The following is a 12,607-nucleotide window of genomic DNA, read 5'->3' as shown; positions in this document are numbered from 1 at the left end:
GAGAGACTGTGCTCTGATTCATCTCCTCCCTCTGGCCTAATACCAGAAATGTAAAAACAAAATTAGCCCTATATTGCTTCATTTGCGCCCAGTAGATGGCAGGCGTTGCCCTGCAACAGCATTGTAAGCGTTTGGGTTAAGTTTCATCCCCCAGTGGACTGTAGTTGGGGCTAAAAATTGGCCAATAACAATCAATAAATTATGTAAAAAAAAATAAAAAATAAAAAATCCCCCCACTTTCCAAACACGTTTGTATTTTGGCCAACAGATCAGGTACATCTTAAAAATAAAATAGAATAAATATACTTTAATATACATTTCTACATGTTTTTTTTATGTAAAGATCTGCTGTTAGTCTGTAATTTTTATGTAGCAGTCTTTGTTTCTTCTCATTTGATATAGTAAATCTCACACCGAAGTGTTAATAGATTATTTATTTTTTGAGCCGCCAGCTCAGAAATCCTCAGAGAGGCACCACTCATGTTATACAAGCCTTGTTCCCCACTAACCAGGTTGTTGTACATTGTGTTTTACAGGCACCGAGTCTCTGCTTCCCTTCTTCCCTCTAATGCAGGTGTAGCTTCAAAGGATTTCTTAATGGTTTATGATACTGTAAAGATGATTTTAAAAGGTGGGGGAGCTTTTTCGTTTGAGAAAGCTGAAACAATTACCCTGCCCTCTGTGCGCGACTGTGTGTTGACAGATTTGCAAACACGTTTCAGCCTGACTCATTCATACTTTATGCATCACTTAACCTGGTTTGATATCTCAATTGTTCTCCAGCATGCAAATGCATCAGTAAAACACAAGAGCAAGTGTCTTTTGTAATTGTGTCTTTGAACACGGTGTGATTTCACTCCAAACATCTGTTATCAAAACAACAAGCCTGTCAGGTTACTGGGTGCAGTACAGTAGGTTTGGGTTTTTTTCTGCCTTGTTGGTGCGATCCAGCTCTGTGGGTGAAAAGCAGTGCTATCAAGTAACAGGTGTGAGGCGGTTACTTGAGATGTTTTTGTGCCTTCCCTCTGCCGCCTCTCACCTGTCCGTGGCCACCCTCTGCCTCCTGAGCTCATCTCAGAGTTACTTCTTGAGAGACTTTCATCACTTCCCCAACCGAGGCACATTAAACCCTTTTGTGTGTCTAAATACTTTAGACTCGCCATCACTCAGTCAGAAATCTGAGAAAGGACCAATCAACCTAACAGACCATTACTTCAATCTTTCTACCCGCAGGGGTCATGGGCAATAATCCTTAAAGATAATGTCTGTAATGCTGGTATCTTACCGATGGCCTGCTGTGGAATAAATCTGTGAAATACAGTTGAATTTAGTTGTTTTTTTCAGAGAATTGTCAGGGAATACGTTTTTGTGGATGACTCGGCATATTTCACTTATCAGGTCAACGTGTATATGCTCGTTCCATTATCAGAAAATGGATCAACTTTATTTCTACAGAACCTGTCAGTTTTGCAGTCGACATGTTTGAATACACCGTGCATCACACTGAATCAATGACTTATTACAATGCAAGAAGCCCTTGACAAATACACAGAATACATTTAATTCACAGGACATTTTTATCTTTGAGACTGTGAGCTTTACACATTGCTTGCTGTTATTAATCAGAGTAATATTTGTCTTTGAGCCTGAGTGGAATCTCATTCGCCTCAGTGTATGCTCGCTTGTTCATTTTCAGACTTCTACTCCTCTGTTTTAGGCAGCAAATAACTGTGGCCACAAACAAACATGTGGACACCAGCATCATACCCAGGCCTATTAACAGAATCAGTTGTGAAAATCTGGCTGTCTCCACGTTACAGATCGGTTCCTTTGAAGGGGTTTGAACCAAGTTTAGTGTCCCTGTCCAGGTGGGCACCCGGTCCAAGTGGCAAGGCTCTGTGCTGTCATTGACCAACAAATTCATCCAGACAGTGGTATAAAGTGGAACTGGTTTACCCCCATCTCTGACCACAATGAACAGGTGATGCATTCCCAGGTCTGTATGAAGGAGCTGCTGGCTTAAGGTGATGTTCCCTGACCTTGAATCGATCCGAAAGGGACTGCTGTTTTGCAAAGGCTCCGGTGCCGTGGCTGAGTAAGTAATCTCTGAATTCAGTCCAGAGTCCTCATCAATGGCATAGATCTTTCCTACGGTGGCACCTGCCAGGGTACCTGGAGAGACAGTCAGGCATGAGGAGTTGCTGCCGGGAAGGATCACTTTTGGCTGGTTGTCATTGATGTCTTCCACAAAGATGGTCACTCTGGCAGTGGAAGTCAAAGCAACTGTCTGGCCGTGATCACTGGCCAGCAGGTAGAGTTCATAGCGGTCTTCTGTCTCGCGGTCCAAGTTCCTAGTGGTGCGTAGCATCCCCTGGGTGTTATCCACAACAAAAGGTGCACTGCTGTTTACAACATACAATTCTGTTGTCCCATTCTCCCCTTTATCTGGGTCTTTCACCTCCACCTTCCCCACCTGGGATAATGTTGGAACATTCTCAGGAATGAAAAAGATGAAGTGAGGGGTAAGAAAAACAGGTGGATTGTCATTCTGGTCACGAACGTGAATGGATACAGTGGCCATGGATTCCAAGGGAGGAGAGCCGCTGTCCCGAGCAAACACAGTGAGTCTGTGTACATTCTGTTGCTCCCTGTCTAGAGGAACCAGCAGAGAGAGTTGACCTGTTACAGAATCAATGCTAAACATGGTTGGATTGTAGTTTTCAAGCCTGTATGTCACCATGCCGTTTTCTCCGCTGTCTGCATCTGAAGCCGAGATCTGAAGCAGTGACATTCCTGGCTGATTGTTTTCTTCCACTTGGAGTTCGTAGTGAGGCTGTGCAAAATATGGCACATTGTCGTTGATGTCTGCCACCAGCACCGTGACTACACGTCTAGAAGGAACGATCACAGATCCCTCAGCTGATCTCACGCGTGCTACCACGGAAATATGATGTTCACGATCCATCTCATAGTCTAAGGGCTTTGATGTGGAAAGCAGATACTTGCCATTCTGTGGGCTCAAAGTGAAAGGCACTTCACCTTCAATGGCAAGAAATAAGTCTTTGAAGATGCTGTCACCCTCGAGCTCTAAAACGGCTAAGGCAGTGGGGTGCTGGTTCTCTTGTAACACCATAGTCTGGTTTTGATGCTCCGCTATGAACCCGATCTTGATCGTCAGCTCTTGGTTCGCCTTGGGGAGCACGGATATGGTTACCTGAGTGTCTGCTGGAGGGCAGTGATGGCCGCTGGCTAACACTTTCAACACGAGCTCCTCTGAGGTGTCGCTCTCAAGGTCCCGTGTAAGGCTGATGGACCCGGTGAGACTGTCGAGGCTAAAGAGCGTCTTGACCCGCTCAGAGACTTTGGGACTGAGGGAGTAAACGATATCACCATTTGGGCCTAAATCTGGATCTGTGGCTCTGACCTGAGTGACCACTGTGTTCTTCTGAGAGTCTCCTGGGATGGTGACACTGTGTGGGCTATCAGAGCTAAAGGCTGGACAGTTGTCGTTGACATCTGTCACTGTGACTATTAAATCTGCAGACACACTTAAAGGGTCTACACCACAGTCTGTGGCCACTAGCTGCATCTGAAACAGGTCCCGAGTTTCCCTATCCAGGGCTCTTTCTACAACCAACATAATTAAAGAGCTGTCTTCTTCGATTTTTAAACCGAAAGCTCCATCAGAACCTTTTAGGTGGTACTGCACTTCTCCATTAGGACCGGTGTCAATGTCCAGAGCCTGAGTATCTAGCAGGAAACTGGTCCCCACGGTCGTATCCTCGGGCACCCCAAGGTGTATTTTGTTATTTTCAAAATGCGGCGCATTGTCATTGATGTCCTCTATGATCACAGAAAACTGTATAAGGTCTTTTGAGGGCCCCACGATGGCATTGTATAAAGTAACACATTCCTCAGCTTTTTTCTCTGCGGGGCAGATGGCCTCGCGATCCATCTTTAACTCAGTGGTGTAGAAATTCCCCGTGTTTATGTCCATCCTCAGGTACTTGTGAGGCAGGAGCTGATATGGAGGAGAAAAGTTTTTACTAAGTGATCCAACCAGAGTGTCAGGCTCCAGTTCCTCTGGGACGGAAAACAGGAGAGAACTACATATGATCTGCCTGATGTGAACCACAATCAGCAGCTTCTGACAAAGACAGAAAACAAAACGAAACAGTGAGCAGTAGTCTTTGTAGAGTTACACAGGCATTTATTCTATTTAAAACTTATGATATAAGTTATTTAAGTTTTCAACGTGGTGATAAAATTTAAACTTCATGCCTCAGTGAGCTCTTTTAAAAGCAAGCAGCTGCACAATAAGGTAATTCGATGCCTCCCTCTCACTTATCTCCAACCAAGTGCTCTTGTAAACAAATAACAAAGAGAATTTAAATAAAAGGAAAATATCAAAGCAGACATTCTTTATTAAAAATGAATAAAGGGTCATTCAATTTAACACCTCTTTAGCACATGATGCTGTACAATACACCGAGCACATTCGTGTGTTGCTGCAACATATCACTCAATTAGAAACGCTAATACAGTGCAGATACCATCAAAAGAGATAAACTCAGCTGGCTCTTACCTGCAGTAGTCCGGCCCAATTCATATTATCAGGAGTCCCATGGCCCATTGCCCTCACACATGTTAGCCAAGTTCCCAGCAGCAAGTGAATGCTAAGGACTGAGGCAGCAAAATAAAACTGCTGAAGGCATAATTATGCTCCTCCTACAAAACTTACCTTCCTGTCAGGCTGCCACATGAGAAGATGGAAGAACAACAGGTTTACCTGGCTGAGCTGAATTCATGTGTATTAAGCTGGAACTACGAATGCACTGTTGCTTAAAATTACTTACAACTGCACGCACACAAACACATTTATGAATATATATATAAATATATGTCCACATACTCATGCATAGATATAAAGTGCACGTAGATGTAAACTGTCATAAGAAACAATGACTCCTCAGTTACAATAAAAGTACATTTGAGAGTGCAGTATTTTATTTAACGTACGTAACCTCTGGTATGCTTTTTTCATGTGCCAAAAAACAAGACAAACAAACAAACAAAACAAACAAACAAACAAACAAACAAAAAAAAGCCGAAACGCAAAGAAAAGAAAAAAAAAAACAGAAGAAAAAAGAAAATGTTTATTTTCTTTAGGGTTAATGACAGTAAACGGTTGGTGAAATTTGACCCGTAGTCATGAAAGCAAGATACATTTACTTGAGATCTCAAGATATCAAAGAACAAGACTGGTTATGCAGCATTTATTTGTGTGGTATTGCTTCATAGCAGGGCTTTTAAGTTTCCCTGACAGTTCCAAAATACTGCATGGCCCATAGGCTTGCACTCTAAGGCCCCCTACAGACAGAGCAGAGTAGTGCACGTGTGAAAGAAGAATAAAGTTTGTTGTTCGGAGTTTTGTTTTGGAGCGTGTGCGACACTTCTCTTTCCTATCAAAGTGTCCTGTGTTTAAGATTACTTGTGTCACAGCCAGGAAATTATATCGGGCAAATAATAATATAATATTAATGTACATAAAACTCAAACCCCCGCATTACGCCCCCTACCCAAAACGGAATAACTCGAGGATTTGACACCCCTCTTTTCTGTCTTCATCTAAAACCACAACGGATATTTTTTTCCACAGCCCCGCTTACAGCATTTAATGGGTTATTCCAGTCTCACTCTCTTTTACTTGCGTAACAACCTCGTTTTACTTTCCGCCCCCTCCCCATTTCCACGTATAGTCCCCTCGACCTCTGAGGTTTTTAATCTGTGACATGATTGGCTGGGCATGCCCTCTCACAGAGCGGGTGTGGAAGTCTTTAGAATAAAAGTACAGTAGTACTGTCAGCATCAAACCGCTCTGAACCCAGACACACAGCAGCTTCGTGGCGCTTTTCTTTCACGTCCCGCTATGTCTTCAGACAGTATCATGGGTGAGTCCAACGCCTGCTTGAGACAATAATTTGAATTTATTTCAGTGATAGATCATAGAGCACGTTTTCCCAGCCTTTTATTAAATTTACTAAACATATTAAAAAAAACCACAAATATATGTAAAAGATAGAAAAGCTTTATAGGAAGATTTAAAAATCATCTCGCTGTGACACTTATTTTAAATTCCTAATCCTTTTTGTAGTCGTACTTTTCTGTAATCATACGTATTTACTTATCTACCAAACACACCAAAGTTGTTTTAATTTTAGTGTACCATATAGAATTTTAACTTTGAGATATTTATGTGAGCCTAATAAAATGTTAGAAAACCTAAACTGCGTTTATGTAACACCCATTTTTAAAATAATGGTGCCGGCGCTAAAAAAGTTTTTATAGCAGCCCAGAGCGTACAACTCTGATTTATGATGTAATATATATAAATATATTTTTAATCACACTTTGCAGACCAGGTGTTTTACTGTCCGTCTACTGTTTTATATGCCATATGGGAACATGTCCAGTTATCTGATGCAGCACGCTGACATAAACTTCAGCTGGTAGTTTTTAGATTTTCCTTTTTTTTTTTTTATGTATGTTTCTTAACTTTAGGAATTTGGTATCTTTGAAATGCCCTTTAAAACATTCTCAGGTCCCCATATTTAATCAAGTCTTTAAAAATATTTATTTCAGTGCTTCTACTATTTTCTTTTACTGCTGAAATAAGCTGAGTCCATCTTGAAGATTTCTTTCCAACTGCTGTCACATTTTCCACAGACTTGGACTTGGAGCTTGATGAGTTGCTCCAGGAGTTCCAGGATGTGGTGGAGGAGCTGAAGGCCCCTTCTCAAAGCAGACCGCATGCTTACCAGAAAGCACTGCACGAGGCCAAAACTCTCACAGGGCTGAGTGAAGACAGTGGAGTCGAGGACTCAGATTGCAGTAAGTTATTCAAAAAAAAAAGAAAAAAGAATATGTTAGAGCAGTGATTAAGATAATATCTGCCTAATGTACAAAGTGTGGGGGAAGGAAAGTAATTATTTAGTGCATCATGCTGGTGAGTGACATTGTTTGGAATCCCCGTGGACTCCAGTTGAGCCCCTTTATCAGCCCAAACAACTGCAGCTTGACACATTTAATTTGCATGAAATTAGTGGTACAAGAGGACACATCCCTACACACTTCCATTAAAGTGGCTGTTTGTGCTCGTGACAATACTGTGTACTGGAATGAGCTGCAATTACGGATATCCCATCTTGTGTAATTGTCTTTCCCCCCTTTGTTCTGCATTTGTCGACGGTTATAAGATAAAAGAAGAAACCGTTTTCCCCCCCTCTGCTCCCATGTGTCGTCATTATTGAAAGTATTTTGCCCCCCTAACGATTCAACAGGCAAACTGCTTTCAAAGGCCGACACATGGGAGTCACTAGCGCCGAACACTTACCTTTTAATTTTTTTTTTATCGCATGTTATCATCATTACGTGCAACTCCTGCATTATGTTAGAGTTTTGTCATTGTCACTGATCATTTGCAAGGACTGCCCTTAGTGCTTGTTATCTTCTTTCACTCCCTCATTGCTTCCCTCTCTTCCCCCAGGCAGTGAACCATCTATGGGGAACAGTTTGAATACCAGTGAGGAGGAGCTCCACACAGCAGGAATAACGCGGGCATCAAAAGGTACTGGAGCCTTCTATCAGCTCATCTCCATCTAGATAGCCTCAGTTCTTACAGCGATCACTATCACTTTATAAGAGCTACACAGAAAGCATCTGCAATGCCCTGGAATCTGTCTTGGTTTAGACAACAAAGAAACTTCCACTGTGGCTGTGACGTCTCAGCGCTCTTCTTTCAAAGCTCCTGCGTGGAGTCATTTGTGCTGTTATATGCAGTGATGAGACCGGCTCTTGGCTGCGTGCGCATGTGGATTAATGAGTGCTGTTGCAGTTGCATCCACAGAGTACTGTTAAAGTTAAACATCAGGTGACCAGAAAGTGTCAGTCATATTTTTTCATCAATTTTGTTTGGCTTTACACAGAAAAAGCTTACAACAGAGAGATCCTGGTGGGAACGAGGCTGCCAAGGTTTTTTTTTGGAGCTCTTAAAATCAGCTTTATCTCAGTTTGAATAAAAGGAACCCAAGATTTTATTTTTTTTTTGCCAGTTCAGTTCAAACTTTATGTAATGCCGAGACTTAGATAACTTCAGCGTTTGGTCCAAAGGAAATAGGCTACCACTGAACTGAGCTGCGTTTCTCTACAAAAATGTTCCACTGCAGCTCTATTTTTCTTATAGTTTCTCAAATTCCATTTCTTTCTGTCCTCTTTCTGCAGCCAAGCTGGGAGACACAAGGGATATTGAGAGTTTTATCGACATGTTGGACCGGGAACTTGCTGGTGCGTATTTAAGAAAATTACACCCTCTATCATCCAATCTTTTCTTGACTTCTTTTGTACTGAGTCAACAAGCCAGCAGGTTGGAGTATGTTACAGTGGCAGAGACGCGCCGACATGAGCGTGGCGTATGTTTTGGTGTTTTGGACTGTGTAGCAGTATCCACCTTGTTTCTATAGTGTACTGTACCCCCTGCTGTTTATCTCTGAGCACCCTTTATGTGTAAATGCCATGTCTGGGGACTCAGGTGGACTATCTACACGCGCTTTAGTGATAATGGCATACTTGACTACATGAGCGTCATGATCCTGCTATCAGCGGTAAAGCAGTGGTGTTCCAGAGGCCCCTAAACACACACGCATCACCCAGAGCACGCACACAAGCAACAGGGAGCAAAGCATAAATCCACTGCTATCAGTGGTCTTGACACAAAGCGAATTAACGTTACAAATTAATCGTAACTCCCCGTGTATCTTTACAAGGCTCACTTAGTCACTGCATGTTGATGTGTTTGTTTACATGCCTGTGCTTTTTTTCTTCTTTCTTTTTGCAGAGATGTGAACAGAGAGCAAAACAGCCGCTTACAATAATGGAGGGGGGGGGATAGGGAATAGGCTGGGGGCGACACGACTGGCTACTGCTGAGCAGAAAGAGAGATATACACCAGAGCAGATCTGATGGAGCAAATGGTCCCCTCGCCACTCCGGGGGAAAAGGTTAACATCCGAAATTAAAAGGGCAGTCCATTCCGAAAATGCAAGAACTCCCACACACCCCCGGCGATGCTGCATCCAGCCAGTAAAGACAACGTCCGCCTGCAGCATCAGATCCAGGATGTGTGATATATTCTTAAAATGAGACAAAGCTTCCATCTGTTTGGGCATATGACAAAAAAGAAAGAAAAAACACAACAAAAACACTGCCTAGAGTATAGAAAGCATGTTTATCCCACATTAAAAAAAAATAAAAAATCCCATAAGTGCAATGCCTGGAAAGGGCTCTAAATCCTTTTGAAGAAAGCTGAGCTTTGTCTGGATCAAAATCTTAGACGCCACAAAAGTTTTAGGCTAATTTCAAACTAATTTTAACTAGAAGGGCATTTCTGGTGTACAGGTCTTTATGATATTTGTTTTGTTTTAATAATATATAATGTATATACAGATGAATGCATGTGAAAATAAAAAGAGATTTGTAATGAATTTGATGTTTTTTATCCATCCTTCCTTCCAATCATCCTTATTAGGGTTGCACGGGAGCTGGAGCCTATCCCAGCTACCCTAGGGCGATAAGTGGGGTACACCCTCGACAGGTTGGTTGCAGGGCTAATATGTTGCCATTTTTTAAAAACATATTCACTCTGTGCAGAGGCTCTGGCCTTACTAGCCACATATGATTTGCCACACAAGTCTGAGCGGTTGTCACTTTTCTTAAAAAAAACAACAAAACACCCAAAACCTCCTGACAGTGTTCACAACTAACACTCAATGTGCCCACATCTTCTTTCTCTCTAAACTGACTTCTGCTATTGTCACACTTCATGTCTCATAAGACCCTCAAATGTTTTTCTTTATTTTTGCAGTTGCTTCCTCTGTGTCTGTTCTGATTATTCTTTGAGTTTCACTTCAGCAACCAGCACAGGAAAACCACAAATTTAGCTCAGACACAGGCTTAAAAAGGAAGTGCGTCAGTGCTGCTGAGAAAAGCAATGCTCATTTAGACTGTGTACTTACTCCTAACACAAATCTAATCTTTGAACTGAAGGCAGGAAACCGCTGCGTTTTGACTAAAATGCAGACTTTCCCATCGCGGTTTTTTCTATCCTCTGCTGTCATTTCACGGGCGTGTAGGTGTTGCTAGTGACATGCATGTGCAGGTGTCTCCTCCAGTCTGTCAGAGCACCACAGAAACACATGAGGGTGAGGTGACTGTTGTGCTTGTAAAGTTGTCACTCTTTGCGACTTGTAATTTTACAATGAGGGACAGAGGCACTGTAACCCAGCTGATCTATGCAAATGTATTTTTAGCCTATGGTAACATGTCAAAGCGGAGTTTCAAATGATTCTGAATGAGGAATTGAAAAAGCAGCCTGAAATATTTAGAGTCTGCTTATTGCAATCACACATCTGCTTGCTGAAAAACATAGTTGTCAGGGTAGAAGTTATTTAGTTTTGTCATTAGGAATCTCTAGGCAGCTATAGCTGATATAATTACCGGCCCTGGTAGTGATATATTATGGATAGACTCCTTGGGTGGGCCTATTTGTTTGACAGCATGTCAGTGACAGAGTCCAAAAGAGGAAAGGCTGGACACTTAAGTTACTGTTCTTGGTCTGATTATGTCTCATTAGAAGACAAAGACAAGCTCCCGCTTTGAACTGTGGCCAACTATTTAACCGTGCTGACTGGGACGAGAGCCGCCTCACCTCAAAAGGTGAAGGAGGGAGAGACAAGAGTGTAGTGGCGAGAGCAAATGAGCTTCAAATGTGATGCTACTGTAAAGATGAGAGGAATAATAGGAACCTAAAAGAAAAATTGAGACTGCTCAAAGAGTAAGGAAATACAGAGGGGTAAGCGTGGAGTATCCGGCTTCTACTGTGTTGTCTGTTCCACTTAAGAGAAAGGCCAGACTGACTGATTGAGGCCACAGCTGCTCAGGATAGTTACAAAGCTGGCTTCCACATGATGGAAGTTCCCTCGCAAGCGATGGGCACATCCTGTTTATTTTAAATGAAGGTGAGGAACAGCAAGAATGCAGGAAACACAATGGTGAAGTGCAAGCAAGAGTGAAAGGAATTTCACCGGCATCGCTTCCCACTTTGTCATTCTAATGATGTTTCAGGTCCTCCATCCCGCTCTGATTCTTGCTGCTGTGACACTGCTGCCACACTAATCCTCGCAGGCTACATGAAAAGTCACCAGCGGCTAATTATGCGGCATGATTTTTATTAGATTGCTCTTCAGTGGGATCTGATGTAATATATCAGTTTGTCTTTTGGGAACGCCTCCTCGTTATTGTTTATGCGCTCATTACTATGAGCTCGGCGCTTGATTGGCAGCACAGCGAAGTAAGAGGTCAATATGTCAGCCAGTCGTTGTTTAGATAACAGACAGACTAAATGATGAATGAACTGAGTTCATTAGCTGGTAAATTAGAATGAATTGATGCTATGATGAGACAATGAATAGTCCTGAGAAATGAAGACGTAATAAAAATCACGCTGTCCCCTTTACGACCCTCACTCATATACTCAGGTATCCTTGTAATAAATGTCACAAAGACTTAAAACCGCTACACATAATACTGGTTTGTTTTAAACTAGTTAGCAAGCTAATGAAGACGTAATTGAGTGCAGCAGAAAGGAGACACTTGTTATTATCAGACAATGAGTAAATGAAGCAGAGATATGGCCTGTGCAGCGAGGCCATCGTGGCTGAGATGAGTGCAGCATGCAGAGCACGCAGTCTTCTGTCATCTGCCTGATGAGAGACCGGAGCAACGCCTTTCCCCTGAGAGTCCCACAAATGGTCCAGGCTAACAACGCTCACCCAAGGAATTAGCTTGCTCAACCACCCAACACACACACACACACGCACGCACGCACGCACACACACACACACACACACACACACACACACACACACAATGAATTGTAAAAGTCTGACTGGGTCTTACATAACTGAGGCTGCTCTCTGAGCCCAGATCAAGGACTCAGAGCACTTTGTTATTCCTGCAGAGCTCACAAAAGCAGGACTTGGTGGTATGCTTTACAATATAGATATAACTGTGGAGAAGCAGAAGGATGGATTGATGCATGGATAGTGGTGGATGCCCATATTAAGCATAGCCAAAGTTTTAAATAATGAGGTCAGTCTATGTGGAAATAATCGCTGTAAGCAAAAAGCTCTCGGACTTTAGACTGCTTGGTTTCCAAAAGCCTTTTCTACCTTTGGATTTGTATCATGTCAGTAAGAGCAGACATCCCTAATTTGCTCATCTCAGTTTCACATCTCTTTCTGTGAGCACCACAAACCATCTAATTGCAATGGCAATCAGAACAAAGTTGACTTAAAGTGGGTGCAGTCTTAATGGGAGAGAAGCTCTCAGGGAGAGGCTTACATCAGACTGTAGATGAATTAATAGGCTATAAATCCCAGTATAAGATAAATAAGGATTATTTTAAACTGTGAATCATGCAAAGCTACACCAGTAGGCTTAAAATATAATTTAAAATTCCCACAGTCACAATTCCTTTTTTTCAGCTTTTGTAT

General features: G+C 42.3%; 2 protein-coding genes across 2 annotated transcripts; one reads left to right on the top strand and one right to left on the bottom strand.

Annotated features, from left to right (window-relative positions):
- Positions 1–368: 368 nt before the first annotated feature.
- Positions 369–4,656, bottom strand: pcdh20l (protocadherin 20-like). Its single transcript, XM_084943268.1, has 2 exons — positions 4,586–4,656; positions 369–4,147 (listed from the first exon to the last, which is right to left on the bottom strand). Exons 1-2 carry the CDS (start codon positions 4,631–4,633, stop codon positions 1,619–1,621), a joined length of 2,577 nt encoding a protein of 858 aa, XP_084799394.1. The 5' UTR covers positions 4,634–4,656; the 3' UTR covers positions 369–1,618.
- Positions 4,657–5,793: 1,137 nt separating this feature from the next.
- On the top strand, positions 5,794–9,538 carry LOC146392194 (regulator of cell cycle RGCC). The gene is made up of 5 exons (XM_084943255.1): positions 5,794–5,951; positions 6,727–6,891; positions 7,547–7,627; positions 8,281–8,343; positions 8,894–9,538. The coding sequence occupies exons 1-5, from the start codon at positions 5,930–5,932 to the stop codon at positions 8,899–8,901; spliced, it is 339 nt and encodes a 112-aa protein (XP_084799381.1). The 5' UTR covers positions 5,794–5,929; the 3' UTR covers positions 8,902–9,538.
- Positions 9,539–12,607: the final 3,069 nt, after the last annotated feature.

The sequence above is a fragment of the Perissodus microlepis genome, chromosome 2 (genome assembly GCF_051167445.1).
Source record: "Perissodus microlepis isolate ML-2025 ecotype Zambia chromosome 2, ASM5116744v1, whole genome shotgun sequence".
Lineage (NCBI taxonomy): Eukaryota > Metazoa > Chordata > Actinopteri > Cichliformes > Cichlidae > Perissodus > Perissodus microlepis.
This window is presented reverse-complemented; position numbering and strand designations above follow the sequence as displayed.

Bases quoted from the DNA above. Each gene is read 5' to 3' on its own strand.
- LOC146392194 (XM_084943255.1), top strand. From the start codon at position 5,930: ATGTCTTCAGACAGTATCATGG. The intron at 5,952-6,726 runs GTGAGTCCAACG...CATTTTCCACAG, and splicing joins GTCTTCAGACAGTATCATGG to ACTTGGACTTGGAGCTTGAT. The intron at 6,892-7,546 runs GTAAGTTATTCA...CTCTTCCCCCAG, and splicing joins AGTCGAGGACTCAGATTGCA to GCAGTGAACCATCTATGGGG.
- pcdh20l (XM_084943268.1), bottom strand. From the start codon at position 4,633: ATGGGCCATGGGACTCCTGATAATATGAATTGGGCCGGACTACTGCAG. The intron at 4,148-4,585 runs GTAAGAGCCAGC...TGTCTTTGTCAG, and splicing joins ATTGGGCCGGACTACTGCAG to AAGCTGCTGATTGTGGTTCA.